Source organism: Gigantopelta aegis, chromosome 7 (assembly GCF_016097555.1).
Source record: "Gigantopelta aegis isolate Gae_Host chromosome 7, Gae_host_genome, whole genome shotgun sequence".
NCBI classification, from domain to species: domain Eukaryota; kingdom Metazoa; phylum Mollusca; class Gastropoda; order Neomphalida; family Peltospiridae; genus Gigantopelta; species Gigantopelta aegis.
In genome coordinates, this window is record NC_054705.1 from 1,848,874 (window position 1) to 1,865,678 (window position 16,805).

The window sequence follows — 16,805 nt, forward strand, 5'->3', positions numbered from 1 at the left end:
ATATTTTATATGCATCATCCCACAAACATGATAACACATACCAGGGTCTTAGATATACCAGTCGTGGTGGATTGGCCCAATGACGATTTACCACAGGGCTTTGTCTCGCCCCTGATTCTTAAAATGGGCCTACAGGTTACAAATATATAATTTAATAAATTATATTGCTCCAAATTAACGAATGAATGAATGAATGAATGTTTAACGACACCCCAGCACGAAAAATACATCGGCTATTGGGTGTCAAACTGCCAAATTAACGAAAACACAAGTTCCAGAAAACACAATGCTGACCGGGCTTTCTGCTGTTCGGCATCTGGTGTTATGTCACGGGTTACGGATTTCTGCCGTCTCAGCCAAGCTTAGCAGACAATAGAATTATTACGACTTTCTTGTTTTCGATTGGCTTGTGCAGGGCAAATTCTAAAACTCCACCCTTTGAACACCGCATCCTGTCTAAATCGGATAAATATTTCAGATTTATTTACTGCAACAGATAAGCAGCCAAAATAACATAGCAACATCAACATAATTATCCAGCCGATCCTGTCTGGTGTTCAAATGAAGCTGAGCAGTGCAATAGGAATGCAGGCACAATCATAATGTCAATTTGGTTGAAATATTTTAAATTGCTTGTAAACAGTGTCAGTCTCCATTCCAAATGTCAGGCCTAAATAGTTAACTTTTTGTCATAGAGGTTTTCTTTCTTATTGTTATTTTAATTGTTCAGACTTTAACACCGACACGTTCCTTCGCTCCTTTTATAGTTTTTATATGACGTTATCCAACCAATCGCGTTACCTAATTTGTTTATATGACGTCATCCAACCAATCGCGTTACCTAATTAGTTTATATGACGTCATCCAACCAATCGCGTTATCTAATTTGCCTTGACGATAAACCAGATCGGATCTGTTTCACAAATAAAATGAAAAACATCCTTATAAATAACGTGTGTCAGGTTTTGTCCCCAGCGGATCTAGAATTTACTATTATACAGTATTTATATGCAATTTTCTGCCCCATAATCAAGCAAGTATTAGCTGAATAAATTATTAATTTATAGGACAAACATCGAGTCGGCCGCTTAACTTGTGTCGAACATTTACGTTTACTGCTACTTGTTTGTTTGGGTTGTTTTGTTTTTTTTGTGTGTTTTTTTGCATACAGTAAATACGAATATAAAGGAGCAAACTCCGCCACAAACAGAATTAATGGGACACAGAAATACTTAATGTTATACACAATTTCATTGTATGAAATAAGTCAACACAAAACAATGCCACATTAGTTTATGGTAATGGATCCAAAACCATGCTATAAAAATAGACTAAACAAGTCCTCTTCAAATCACCAGTAAACTCGTACAACATATCAGAGTACACATTTTAAACGGATAGCTTTGTCATTTATCATCATTTTACAATATTTTAAACTTCACAAGTCAAGTTTATTTTTAACACGTCTTGTATTTTTCTACCGTCGCACTGACAACGCCAGTGCAGTCAATACGAAGGACATCAATGGATTCGTCGGCTAATACGTATACAAATAGGAATATTTCAAACTCTATAATAACTTCAACTAAGTGAAACAATATAATTCTAGGCTATTTAGAGAGTAACAGAGTAACAAGTTCATCAAAATTACGTCAAATATCAAGTAAAATAAATTTACTGTCAGCTGATGTGTCAAAATCAGCTGTTTGCTATGAACGTGTTAATCACGCGATTTCGTACATTAATATAAATGCTCGTAATAGTTAATGGACACAATAGTAGGGTCCATTACAACATATGTATACATGTATAGGTTACCAAATTCCCAAGACAATGAATGAATGAATGAATGAATGTTTAACGACACCCCAGCACGAAAAATACATCGGCTATTGGGTGTCAAACTATGGTAATGCAAATAAATAAAGTGATGATCAACATCAATATAAAAATTCAAGGTTTAAACAAAAACAGTGTAAAGAACTGTGCCAAAAATACAAATACAAATATCACAGAATTTTACGGACACCGAATTTTACTCTAAACTTCAATTTGTGCTGTATTGGCCATTCTCAAAGAGAATGTTACACCCCTGCACCACGGTGAGGTTACAGCACGCGCAGGGGTCCCAAGACAAATAAGTCAGCGATCGCACTAGCAGTATCGGAAGCAAGTGTTACTGTTTAACGAGCCATATAATCACAAACGTAGCGGTATGTTCATACAGGAACACGTCATTAGGCCTATAAGTATAATGCCTGTACGGTGTTTCGTTGCACAGATTTTCACATAATAGGCAAAAACAAGGTGGCGTATACTTTGTATCAGTAATTTATTACATACATAAATAATAACGCACAGGCACACAAGATAAATATTACATTTAAAACATGTTAATTTAACCGATGATATACGTGGCACCTACAAACCACGTGATCGTTCTTGTGGACAAACCTGGCACTGGCAAGTATGTATAGGCATGTCGGGATTCGACACACACACACACACACACACACACACACACACACACACACACACACGTGTGTGTGTGTGTGTGTGTGTGTGTGTATATATATATATATAACCCTCACTCGGTGGAAGTAAAATAAAGAGAACACTTCTATGTGAGTCCTACAACATTTATTATGTTGCCTTCAGGAAACCCCCCGGAACATCTGGCTTCAGCTTAGCTGAACCGACAGCAGTCTAGAAGTGATAACTTATAATAGATATCAATATAACGACTTTGAAGTTGGTTAATACTTTTAACACATATTCTTGAACGTTTGTGTTCTTTGAAATGTCGAGATAGAATGTCCATGGTGTGGTTAATTTGGTGGGGAAAAAGATGTGATTTTTACCAGCATGCATTTCTACCTGTCATGTGTCAATGTCTTCAGTCAAGCGTAACCTGGCATTAACTTCACGTGTAACTGACAACACCCAACTTATCAATATAGTAACACTGATGACCAATCCAGTAACTGACAATACCATTAAGAATACAATGCAGCCAGTCGTAACACTTGATTAATAATTAAAGTGTAAAACCTGTAATAAGTTAAATGTATGTTTATTAATATACAGACTTTAATATGGTGCATTCATAATAGTGCAACTGTACTATAGTATATGATAAATTATTATTATTATTATTATAAATTATACAAAACAACCCCTGGTTACACACACACACACACACACACACACACACACACACACACACACACACACACACACACACACACACACACACATATAAATTTCCGTTGCATTCATTACAATACAACTTCATCCCATTGGTCCGGACGTAGCAACGTGAGTTTGTTCATTTTCTGATGAACGTAAAAATTACGTCGTCAGGGAACGTCATATCTAATGACGTCATTTTATATGGGCAAGTTCTCTTATTGAACGTTATTGCTTGTGAATCAAAAATAATTCAAAATAAAGTATGACATTTTAGTGTAATTCTTAGCAAGTATGATTCTAATTTAATTATAAGTATTGTCTGTTATTTATTTTACGTTCATCTGGGTATGAACCAAAAATGTTTTTAAATCTGAAAACTTGTGTCTGTGGGTGCGTGGGTGCGTGAGTGCGTGTGTGTGAGTGTATTTGTGTGTACACGTGGCCACTTCAAACTACACGGTCAGTCTTTACATTAAATGTTATTTTATTTTCAGCTGATCCTGTTCCTGTTGAGGAGTTCAAACGAAACGTCCGTGACCTGACTGAACGTAAGTAATAATCTCTTACTTCAGTATTATCGTATAGTTTTAGTAATGCTCTCATACATTATCAGTTTTAAACCTGCACTTAATATTTCAGTGATGTGTTATACTCGTCCTATGTCGGTTTTGTATTCATTATCTAGTGCAACACGTGTAATTCACCCCCTTTATTACATTCTGATACATCCATTGTTTCCGAATAAATGCGATATCACTGTATTTGTATCATATTTCAAAATTAAAAATGTATTTCAGTATTAAAGTAGTAACGTCTGATCCTGCTTTTAACCTATTTAGACGGGTGAGTGAATACCGTGAAACAGAATGTACATTTCTATATATGTAAAATCTTCGAATTATGCATAATAATCGACTTTTTTGTTGAAAAATGAGTTCATAACACGCAGATAAATGAAGATTGAACTTCATAAATGATTACATATTTCTTAATCTAACATTTTTGTATGGATATTAAAGACTACAATTTAGAATAAAATCTATAAATCAGTTATATGTTTGTTGAAGTCACCGGGTAGTTATCTCTCTCGAAATATACATGTGTTTATTGGTTTTGACCGGGTCTTTAATTTTACAGTTATAACAATTATTTTGTGCAACATAAAAGAAAATCGCAGAGCATATATCAAGATCGTTGGTAATACAATTCCCTATTTGCCCTAAATTAAAATATAATATAGGTTATTACCAGATTGGTTTTTGGTGTCGTCCATTTCATATATTAGGAATAAAACTTGTATTATGCGAGCCTCTTTTTCTAATATATGATATTGACGATACCGAAACACACGAGGGTAATATTCTCTTTATCATATAATTTCCAGCTTAAATCAACAACATGTACTTTCATTATTTTGTGCTTTTTTTCTTTTCTTAAGGGTATTGGAATTAACAAAGGGAATCAAACTGTTACAACAGTTAATAATGATATTTTATAGTGAAATATGTCAGGGTATCGATTTAATATTTTGGGACCTCTATATAAAGGACACCTGTCCATAACGGCCAATTTAATAAAACACTGAACAGTTTCTGGTGTGTGTGTGTGTGTGTGTGTGTGTGTGTGTGTGGGGGGGGGGGGGTCATAAATGTCCCAACCATCAAAACAAATGCTAAATTTGTTTTTTTGCACGACACCACTAGAACACATTGATATATTAATCATTGACTAGTGGATGGATGAATGAATGTTTAACGACACCCCAGCACGAAAAATACATCGGCTATTGGGTGTCAAACTATGGTAATGCAAATAAATAAAGTGATGATCAACATCAACATAAAAAGTCAAGACAAACAAAAACAGTGTAAAGAACTGTGCAAAAACACAAATATCACAGAATTTTACGGATACTGAATTTTACTCAAAACTTCAATTTTGTGCTGTATTGGCCATTCTCAAAGAGAATGTTACACCCCTGCACCACGGTGAGGTTACAGCACACGCAGGGGTTGACTAGTGGATGTCAAACGTGTTTTAATGTCATAGAGAGGAAACCTACTATATGTTCTCATTAAAAGCAAGTGGTCGTTTATACGCACCATCCCACAGACATAATAGCACATACAGCGGCCTGTCGTGGTGTACTGGCTGGAACGAGAAATAGCGAAATACTACTGGGCTACGTCCCGCCTACCACCGAAATTGGTAACGTTGATATCCATATTTACAGCCTACCACCGAAATAGGTAACGTTAATATCCATATGTACAGCCTACCACCGAAATAGGTAACGTTGATATCCATATTTACAGCCTACCACCGAAATAGAAGAGGGTCAGAATTTAGATCATTTGGTTGAGTGCTCATTTGGTTGAGTGCTCGCTTGATGTGCTTGCGTTACAGGAACGAACCACCTCGGTGGATCCATTCAACTGATTCGGTTGTTTTGTTTCCGTTCCAACCAGTGCACCACAACTGGCCAAAGACCGTGGTATGTGTTTTCCTGTCTGTGGAATGATGTCTCTTAAATATTCCTTGCTACTAATGGAAAACAACGTAGCGGGTTTCCTCTTTATGACTACATGTCAAAAGTATCAAATGTTTGATACGCAATAGCCGTTGATTCATAAATAAATTGGCTTTATTGGCGTCGATAAATAAAACAAACTTTATTTACAGTGACTATGATCTTGAAGACAACCTTGCCAGTCTGCACCTCCAATATTCTTTCTTTCTTTTCAACTTATCTTTCATGCTTATATTCAATTAAGTTTCAAGCGCGCCGTCCTGGGCACACACCTCAGCTATCTGGGCTGTCTGTTCAGGACAGTGGGTTAGTTGTTAGTGGTTAGTGAGAAAGAAGAGGGTGTAGTGGTCTTACACCTACCCATTGCGTCGTTAACACTCGCTCTGAGTGCGAGCCGGTAACAGGCTGCGAACCGTGTACCTATCAGCCTTATGTCCAATATTAAACTGGTGTTTTTTTCTCATGTTTCAGAGGTAATAACCTCATTATACTAAATAATTACCCGGACGTCGCAACCCTGTATCTCAACTGTTAACTGTTCCGTATTTTAGCGTAGCGTAGCGTAAACTCTATTAACGTGCCTCTATCCAATTAAGGTTTAGGCACGTCTCTCCCACACCCAGTCTCTGGCATGGCCAGTGGTCGAGTGTGGGACAGATAATTTACTTTTTAATGGGGCAATTGTGAATTATTTATAAAAGGCATAGGGGGGATTTTGATGCGTCGTTGAAATAACCTATGGTATTTAAATAAAAATTAATTTTAATTACTTTAGTGTGACGCTTGTTTTTGACTGGGCATTTCCAAACAGGTAAATGAAAAATGAAAAATTACACAATTTATATGCCCTTAAAAAGATTAAGATTGAAAAAGATTATATACCCTGGACTGATCCAAAACTAATTAAAAACATCCACCCCCATACACAATTTATTATTAAAGTATATTAAAAAGAGAAAAAAAAAAAAAAATAAACCCCTAGGTTAAAAGACCGAGCTTCAAATTATATTTAAAAACATACAACACACAATAATTAATAATAAAACACATTTACAACAATATTTTCTTTTAAAAAAATGATATAAACACATTAAAAACTAAGGTTAAAAGAGGTAGTAAAACGGGGAGCAGGAAAGTGTCACTGCCAGATGACACTAACCACCACCGAGCCACACAGACATACATCATACATCCACCACCAACAAACTACACATTAAAATAACTATATACAACAACGGCAAACACTAAAAACCTCCCCCCCCCCATCAAAAAAAAAAAAAAAAAAAAAAAAAAAAAAAAAAAGCACACAAAAAAACACACACACACACACACACCCCCCCCCCCCAAAAAAAAAAAGAGGAAAAAAAAAAGGTTCCTGCATGTCATAAATAGTAGTAGTAGAGTTAAACCAGCAAGGGTGTGGCGCCCAACTTAGAAAAGATTTTTTTAAAAAAAGAAAAAAAGAAAAAGAAAGCAGCACCACTATGGTCGACGCCAAGTAGCCAGAGGAAACAGACAGCTATGCCTAATCCCAATATTTTAAGTCTTTGAAGCTAAGGGGCCTATATATGAACTGTTTCCACAACAGGGGATCAGCACTCTATCAATTTTATTTTTAATATTTTTATCTGGATTTAATAAATTTTTAATATTAAAATTCATATTATTATCATCAAAAAATTCCATCATTTTTTCCCTATTTTTGTCAAATGTTTTACAATTAAATAAATAATGGTTTACATCATCAACTGCTTTACAACTGTTACAATTGGGAGATTCACTTTTGCTAATTATAAATTTAATATTGTTAAGTCGTACAGTGACTCCCATTCTTAGTCTAGTAATAATTTTGGTAGCTTCTAAGTTGAAGGATGTTGGTCCCCGTGTGGAGACGACGGGTTTAATATTGGCATGCCATGCCCTGGTCCTGTGGTCCCAGTCGGTTTGCCACAGTTTAACAAGGCATGGGTTAACCAATGAGCAGGCCTCAAGATAATTATATTTAACATTAATGTTAACAGCTTCATTGTTTAAGGATTTCTTAGCATTTAGGTCAGCTAATTCATTCCCATAGATACCAACATGAGCAGGTACCCATTCCAGAATTACTTCTCCACCCATTAAAATAATCTGGTTATAGAATTTAATTATATTGTTAATTATTTTTGGTCTAACACTATTGGAGCCCCCAATGGCCTGTAGGGCACTCAGGCTATTGGAGTATATAACGTACTTTAGTGGTTTGTTACCCTGTTTAATATTAATAGAAATCCAAATAAGAGCATGCAAAATGGCTAACAATTCTGTAGTACAGACAGAAAGATTGTTTGAGAGCCTAGCTCTACTAATAAATGGTTTAGTGTCTTTTAGAACTACGAAAGCCATTCCTGTTTTACCTGAGATTGGATCTTTTGATCCATCTGTAAATATATTTATATATTCCTCATAAATGTCTTCATTTACTAGTCTAAATGTAATATTCTTAAACGGGGGGAAACTAATTTTATCCATTTCATCTTTAATTTTAAAAACAACTTGGGGAGGCTTAATTAACCAGGGAACATTCTTTGATGTAGTATTAGATGTGATCTTTAAGTCAGCCATATTAAAAAGTTCTAAATATTTGTGAGTATAAGAAATGACTGACATGTTTTTATCAGTGAAAGCAATCACATATATTGGCTTTAAAGAATTAACAGGACTATTTGGTACTAAATTTTTAATTTTATAAACAATTTTAATACATTGTTTAATTCGTCTTAGTGGTAATGGGAGAATTCCCAGCTCAGCTAGGATACTGTCATATGGGGTGCACACTGACGCCCTAGCTATAATTTTAAGTGCATTATTATATATTTAATTTAACCTTTTTAGCTGGGCCTCAGAAGCACAGCAAAAGGCCTGTGCTCCATATTGAAGTCTGGATACTATAAATGCTTCAAAGACGATGAGCAGATTTTTTCTATCTGAGCCCCATGGGGTAGCTGATAAAACTTTTAATAGATTTGTATAAAATTTACAACTATTAACAGTTTCTGTAATATGGTCTTTAAAATTGAGACTCTGGTCAAAAGTTACTCCAAGGAACTTCACTCTGTAGACTTGGGTTATACAAATATTATTGTAGTATAAATTTAATTTGTGTTTAGTGCGGTTGTTTTGATTAACAAATACAATACAATTAGTTTTAGATTGTGAAATGGTAACTCCCCAGGTTTCAGACCATTTTTGAAGGTTGGCCATATCTTTTTGGAGATCTTTTTGAATATGTTTCAATGTTTTACCAATTCTCCAAAAAGCTGTATCGTCTGCAAAGAGCCCGATACTTAATTTTGATCTATTTGATATGTCTGAATCAGTTAAAACCTTGGCCAAATCGTTTATAAAAATACTAAATAAAGTTGGTGCAATAACTGATCCTTGGGGAATTCCATTTTCTAAATCTAATATGGGAGAAGAAAAACCATTAAGGTTAACTGAAAAAGTTCTATTGTGTATAAAACAATCAATAAAATTAAACATCTGACCTTTTACTCCCATATTATAAATGTTAACTAACAACCCGTGGCGCCCGACCATGTCATAAGCCTTTTCGATATCAACAAACACCCCCGCCACCATGTGTTTCTTCCGAAAAGCATCTTTAATTTCGGTTTGTAAACGGACAAGGTGGTCAGTGGTGGAGTGATGTTTCCTAAAACCACTTTGGAATTGACTAAGTAAATTATTACTTTCCAAAATGTGGGTAAGGCGATTGTTAACCATAGTTTCCATGGTCTTGCACACACTGGAAGTTAGGGATATAGGTCTATAATTAGTAGGATTGGAAAGGTCCTTCCCCTTTTTTGGAAGGCTGAAAACTTCAGCATGTTTCCAAGCAAGGGGGATGTAACCTTGTTTCCAAATTAAATTAAATAACTCCAGGAATAGCTCAAGGATAGCTATTGATATATTTAAAAAAAACAAATAACTAAAATTATCTGGACCCGGGGCAGTCCCTTTACGATTAGAAAAAGCATTGAGCAATTCCTGGAGTTTAAATGGTAGATTATAGAGTGTGTGACCCTTTGGGCATTTAGAATCCAGGGGAATTTTATCTTCATTTTCTGTTTTTAATTTTTTAGTTTGAAAAACTTTAGAGTAATTAGTAGTTGCTGAGTTATTTCTAAATGTTTGTCCCAACACATTAACCTTTTGTTGATTAGTTAAATAAATCTTACTATTTCTTAAAATATTATTGTGTGTATTTGGTTTCCCCTGGATTCTTTTAATTTTTGACCACGCGTCTTTAATAGAACATTTACTGTCAATTGAAAAACAAAATTGCTCCCATGAGGCTTTTTTAGCTTTTAATATTTCTGAAGATAATTTATATTTAGTTTCTTTAAATTGTTTAACATTTTCACAGTTTTTATCTTTTTTGACTTTATTTCTTAATTTATTTCTCTGTATTTTTAAATTAGTAAGTTCATCTGTCCACCAAGGTACATCATTAGATTTGACTTTATTATTTGAATTTGCAATTTTAATAACGGCATTAATTAAATTATCACTAAACTTATTAATATTTTTTTTTCTAATCTGCCCATGGTCTAATTTATCACACAAGTCTCTAAACTTGTGCCAATTGGCGTTATTGAAATTCCATTTATTTTTATAATTAATATGTTCTTGCCAATTATCAAAAGTATTATAATTAGTAATGATAGACATGTGATCGCTACCCAAGTCGTTAAGGACATTCCACATACATTTAGCCGCCATGGCTTGTGATACCAGGGTAATGTCAAGACATGTCCATGCATGATTTATTTCAGAATGATAGGTCTCAGTGCCATCGTTGAGACATGCTAAATCTAGTTTATCCATCAATGATTCTATTACTGTCCCTTGTGTATTTGTAAAATTAGATCCCCAAAGTATATTTTTACTGTTAAAATCTCCCGTGATAATTAAATTATCATTAAATAATTTTCTACTGTAATTTTTCTAGTTGTGGCACCCGGATGTATGTAAAAATTTAAAACATTAATATTTTCTGTGTGGCCATGTATTGATACTCCTAGTGATTCTATATTATTGTGAGCATTAATGTTTGGAATAAGTGAATGAGGAATGCCATTCTTGACATAGGTGGCAATGCCTCCTCTAGATGTATAATCATTGTTAAAGAAGAGGCCTGTATAACCTGGTATTTTGAATTCGGTATATAGTGTTTCCTTTTTTTGTTTAACAGTATAATTTCGAATCCAGGTCTCTTGTACACAAATAATATCAAAGTTATTATTAGGTTGGTTAATGAAATTAATAAGTTCAGATCCATGACCCATGGAGTGCAGGCGCTTGACCCATGGAGTGCAGGCGCTTGGCATTCCATTGTAGTACAGTAAGGCCATTTTTAATGTTAACATTATTTATATTATTATTATTATTTGTTTTTATACTATGTTTACAATTTTTATTGTTAGGCCTATCTCCCATAATGGAATATGAAGCAATACTAATTAAATTAAAAATACCTATGTTATTCAGTCAATACTAGTATTTGTACGAGTATAAGCAACATAGTCATCCAGTAAAATTTAAAAAAATTCTCTATAGTACGAGATGTTTCTGTTGTTGGTAGAGTCACTAATGATGTTAAAGCCTAAATGATTGTTCAGTGCCCCGCAGGCCAACTCGGAAGCTTCCCTAATAGAAGCCAAAGAATATTTTTGATTTGTGGGTTTGGAGATAGCCTGATTTAGGATGAGTCCTGTAATTAGTCTTGTCAAATCCAACGCTGTTATTTGGTAGTTGGGATTGACAGCTCTACTACAACTTGCGTTGTTTTGTGAGGCTATATTGGCAAATGAACCTCTGTTTATTCCCTTATAGCTAGTGAAGCCCCTGCCAGAGGAGTGGGTAGGCGCAGGTGCAGCCCCTCTGGAAGTTGACCTGCTCTCTAAGAAGTCAACCGCCTTTAAGTAAGCATTGCACCTTTTGTCATGGGTGCAGTGAGACTGCTTACAGTTGGCACAGGACAAAGGCCGTGTGCATGGATTATCTGGCGATCTCTTCGGGTGGCTCTCCCCACACCTAAAGCAAGTGGGGTCCCTCCTGGTGGACCTGCACCTGTTTACATTGTGACCCCACCGCTGACATTTTGCACACTTAATGGGCTTTTTATGAAAGTGTAACATTTTGTGTCCCACTCCATCAAGCAAGAGAATGTCAGTTAGTGTGGGCTGGGCCAAGAGAAGATCTAAAAAGCCATTTTTCCAAACAGTAGCGTTGGCTATAGATAGGTCCCGGTTTTCCCTCCTTAACTTACCTATGAGGTCGGACCCCAAGTGCCCCATCAGGTTAGTTCTAATAATTCTTCTGAGTGGGGGTTTTACTTCCCCAGACTCAGCAACACCCCCATTTCTATTCTTATGAACTGGGTGGAATGGGACATTTGTAGAGGATGAGATGGTTGACTGAGCACTGGGAATATTTCCCCTCTCCCTAGATGGGTTAACCTGTTTGTAAAATGAGTCATCCCTCTCCTGGTTCTGACCCTGAGATTGTGTACCACCAGTTTCCAGAGGGGGGAAATCTTCATGTTCCATATCAGAGGTACGGGAGTTGTCAGGTGTTCGCCTAATATCGGTAGTCGATTTCAGTCGCACCTGACGTTTGGGTTTAGGGCCTGAATGGTTTGGGGGTGCAGGACTGGGTTTTTTAACAAAGTATTTACTGCACAAAGACTCCCCCGAACTATTCCCTGGTGAATTCGCTAGTTTGCGTTTTCTTTTTGAAATGACTATTTCAAAATCACTGAGTGTTTGTTTATGTGGAGTGAATGTACACATTTCATCTTGCCAAAAACCAACGGCGATAGTATCCGTCGGTCTGTCCGTCTCGGTCCGGACATTTCCTGCGACCTCCAATGGTCGTAGAGGTGCATTATCTCTAGTGGAGCCGACCGGGCCGACCGGGCCGAGTCGGGCCGATTCGGGAGTCCGAGAGGTTACAGAAAAATCAATGCTATCTCCAGCAATGAACACAGTTTTTTCAGATTCAGAGACAAAAACGTCACGAATCTCACGCTTATTTTCCGTCCCTGCAGCAGAAGAGAAATTGACAAGCTGAACTATGTCGGAATGAATCTGCTTACTAGTTTCGGCGGTCTGGCTGCGATTGTTTTTAGCGTTCGCTGTATTGCTACCGGCGGAGCTAGGGGCGGTACCCGCAGATACCTCCCCTTCGTTTGGTTCAGTGTTGCATGTAATAAAATGCACAGTGATTTCGTCACTACTCCCGGGGAACGGTCTAATGCGCAGGGACGGCCCAATGAAGTCAAAGGCGGTGTCCGTCGGTGGTCTGATGAAAGTTTGGCCGTTAAGTAGCCGAGAGTAAAAAAAGACCGTGTTTTTAATCTCAACAAGAGAAGTCTTTTGTAAGTTGGCGACGGTGTGTTGGAAATACACTAAACCGTACGCAGTGGGGTCCAGATTGCCAAACATCACCCTTCTCAGCCCTGGAATTTTAGATACATTTCCAGTTTTCAAATCTTTAAGTTTTTTGGACGGGGTTATAGGGGGTGAATGATCAGCAAGAGCATCGAATTTATTGCTGGTAGGGATAGTTGAAAAAACCTCCCCCTCCCCCTCTTTCTCTGTCGACCGAACCGCCGCGTCTGCTTTTCTTTTCCGGGTTTCCTTAACCTGTGGAAGCTCTGGAGGGGGAGTAGGTGGCCTTGGTGAAACAGGTTCGGCCGACAAGGTTGGTGAACTGGACGAGGGGAGGCTTACCTCACCTTTTGAGACAATGAAACCAGTGTTACTCAGTATGCTCCTGTTGAGTTCACCCTCCGGAGAAGAGAAAAAACCGCTCAAATCGTGGCTCGAAGTAACATCGTCGGTTTCCGGTAAAGGGGGTGCCATATCAATGACAAGACGACCCACAGAGCTATCCATGGAGGCGGCGGAGGCCCCGCCCATGCTGGTTTCAAATAAAAGTTTTTCAGATATCCCACAGTTGTTGGGGGATTCTCGATACTCCCATTTCTGGGTTTTAGTGTTACGCTTAATGCAGTATTTATCGGCCAATGTCGAGAGATCCCCTGTAGGGAGGGGTGTGTCCCGCCTAATTGTTTTGGCTGGCGTGGAAGAATGTTTAATATCGTTATAGTCCCACGCCATGTTATTGTCAAACGACCGATTGGTTGCCGCACCCACGGGGATGCTTTGTGCAGAGGTATTTAAAATTCTACCAATAGACCTGTTCAGGTTCATAATGGCCCTGTCGACATCGTTAGTCATAGCCATTGTATACACGTGGGATATGAGAAGTATTAGTTTTAAATTAGTAAGCTATAGTGAACTACAGGGCTATATCAAGATCTAGTTAATTAGTATCTGGCACTACTAATACTAACCTTAGTACAACAGAGTAGTAACACTAATTGAAATTTAGACAAAAGCGGTTTACAAATACAAAATAACGAGATTCAAAATGGCGGACGGAAAGACGAAGAAGAAGTTACACGTGTTGAAGAAAAACACCACTGGTATGGATACGAACCTTCAGACAACAAAAATACATAAACACAGCTAATAAATAAACTTTCAGCTCGCTCGGTTATTAAAAAAAGAGTTGGTAGACACACTGATGAACTTAGATGAAACTAGATTATCAGAGGCCACAAAACACGACCTTCCTGCTCCCCGACTGCGTAGGAATGTGTATTTTAGTTTCAGAAGAAGACCTCTTTAACCAAGTGGAATAATTACATCTTTACTGTTGAACTGTTTTGTATTTTAGGAATACAGTCAAGCGCAATAACTTCGTTACACTAAATATTTGACCGGACACCGCAGCTCTACATATCTTCTGTTAAACTCTTTTATATTTTAGTTTCAGAAGAAGACCTCTATAACCAGGTGGAAGAACTCTCCAAGAAGGAGTGAAATCGCCGTTAAAAGTAACAGAAGTAAAGATTGTGTCAACGTAATTAGTGTAGTTTCGTCTCTATATAGCACATTACGCGCGAATGTGGGCGAGGAATGCAATATCCAGGTCAGATGGAACAATAACTGGACAGGATATCTGGTACGACCTTATGTGGGGGACCACAATCTCTAGTGCGAGGACATTCTACCTTTAAATATTTTACCTTCCTGCACTGTCTATACAAGCAGTGTCACTCACCCAAAACTCGTGTAATAAACCGAAACGTTTATATTTCCTATTCGAAAAGATACATGTTGTATTTAATCTCTCTCTCTCTCTCTCTCTCTCTCTCTCTCTCTCTGCCTCCCCTCCCCCTCCCTCTCTCTGTCTCTGTCTCTCTTTCTCTGTCTGTCTGTCTGTCTCTCTCTCTCACTGTCTCGCTCTCTCTCTCTCTCTCTCTCTCTCTCTCTCTCTCTCTCTCTCTCTCTCTCTCTCACACACTCTCTCTCTCTCTCTCTCTCTCTCTCTCTCTCTCTCTGCCTCCCCCTCCCTCCCCCTCCCTCTCTCTGTCTCTGTCTCTCTCTGCCTCCCCCTCCCTCTCTCTGTCTCTGTCTCTCTTTCTCTCTGTCTGTCTGTCTGTCTCTCTCTCACTGTATCGCTGTCTCTCTCTCTCTCTCTCTCTCTCTCTCTCTCTCTCTCTGTCTCGCTCTCTCTCACACACTGTCTCTCTCTCTCTCTCTCTCTCTCTCTCTCTCTCTCTCTCTCTCTCTCTCTCTCTCTCTCTCTCTCTCTCTCTCTCTCTCAGCAAATAGACCGGCTATGTCACAAAGTTAAGAGACTTTGATGAATTCACCGGCCTTGGAGGCGTCGTGGTTAGGCGATCGGTCTACAGGCTGGTAGGTACTGGGTTCGGATCCCAGTCGAGGCATGGGATTTTTTATCCAGATACCGACTCCAAACCCTGAGTGAGTGCTCCGCAAGGCTCAATGGGTAGGTGTAAACCACTTGCACCGACCAGTGATCCATAACTGGTTCAACAAAGGCCATGGTTTCTGCTATCCTGCCTGTGGGAAGCATAAATAAAAGATCCCTTGCTGCTAATCGGAAGAGTAGCCCATGTAGTGGCGACAGCGGGTTTCCTCTCAAAATCTGTGTGGTCCGTAACCATATGTCTGACGCCATATAACCGTAAATAAAATGTGTTGAGTGCGTCGTTAAACAAAACACTTCTTTCTTTCAAACAGCAAATAAAACAACCAGATACTAGATGCATGCCCTTGAATTCACATTTAAATACATGTGCGGCACAAAACTATATTAAATTCACCATTTTCCAATTTGACGTAAGTACCAATGATGAAATGAAAATAAAGAAAAAATAAATGAATTTTATTAGAACGTTTCGTCCACGTCTTAATGCTCTTCGTTAGATAAAAGCAATTATTACGTAATTAAGTCATTATCCATCCCCTTCTACAACAGTAACGTCACAATATATATGATGTCATATTTAGCAGTTATTTAGCAGTTCCTTTGTGATGATGAATAATTGAAACGTAAAAAGATATTATTTCTTAACATTGTTTTTAAATACATATATACTGTACACTTGTTTTCTTTTATAACACACACACACACACACACACACACACACACACACACACACACACAAAATACATGGAATGGATGCCTCATATGGCTACCTCTGGGTGAGGGAAACATTTCTCCATTTTTCGCACTTCTTCGCAAAGGAGATTTTAGTCATTAAAGGGGCACTTACGACTACCATAAGGTTCTTTTGTCAAACGGCGGTAGTTACGGTGCCAGTTGTAAAGCTCGCCTTATTAAACTTCAAAAATTGCAGAATTCAACAGATATTTTCTTTTTTTCATTATTATTATTATTACATGAAATTATTTTGCCAAATTCAAATAAAATTCGCCAACTGCTATCAAATTCGCAATTGGCGAATTTGGCGGGAGTCAGAGCTAGTCCTACCTCAATAGGGCAGAGCGCACCGTGGTTAGTCTGCCACAGGTTCGAGTCCCAGCAACGACATGGGACAAATTTTGAGCCATATGGTTAAGGACCATACAGATACTGAAAGAGACAACACGTTGTCGCTACTTCATGGACTACTCTTTTCCATTATCAGCGAGATAAC

General features: G+C 37.7%; 1 protein-coding gene across 1 annotated transcript in view; it reads left to right on the forward strand.

The window, feature by feature from the left end:
- The window catches only part of LOC121378134, a 19,806-nt gene extending 4,867 nt beyond the window's left edge, over positions 1-14,939 (forward strand). The window contains exons 4-5 of the mRNA XM_041506236.1: positions 3,687-3,740; positions 14,606-14,939. Coding sequence (XP_041362170.1) covers positions 3,687-3,740; positions 14,606-14,658 — 107 coding nt within the window. The 3' untranslated portion in view covers positions 14,659-14,939. The remainder of the gene's footprint in view (positions 1-3,686; positions 3,741-14,605) is intronic.
- Positions 14,940-16,805: the final 1,866 nt, after the last annotated feature.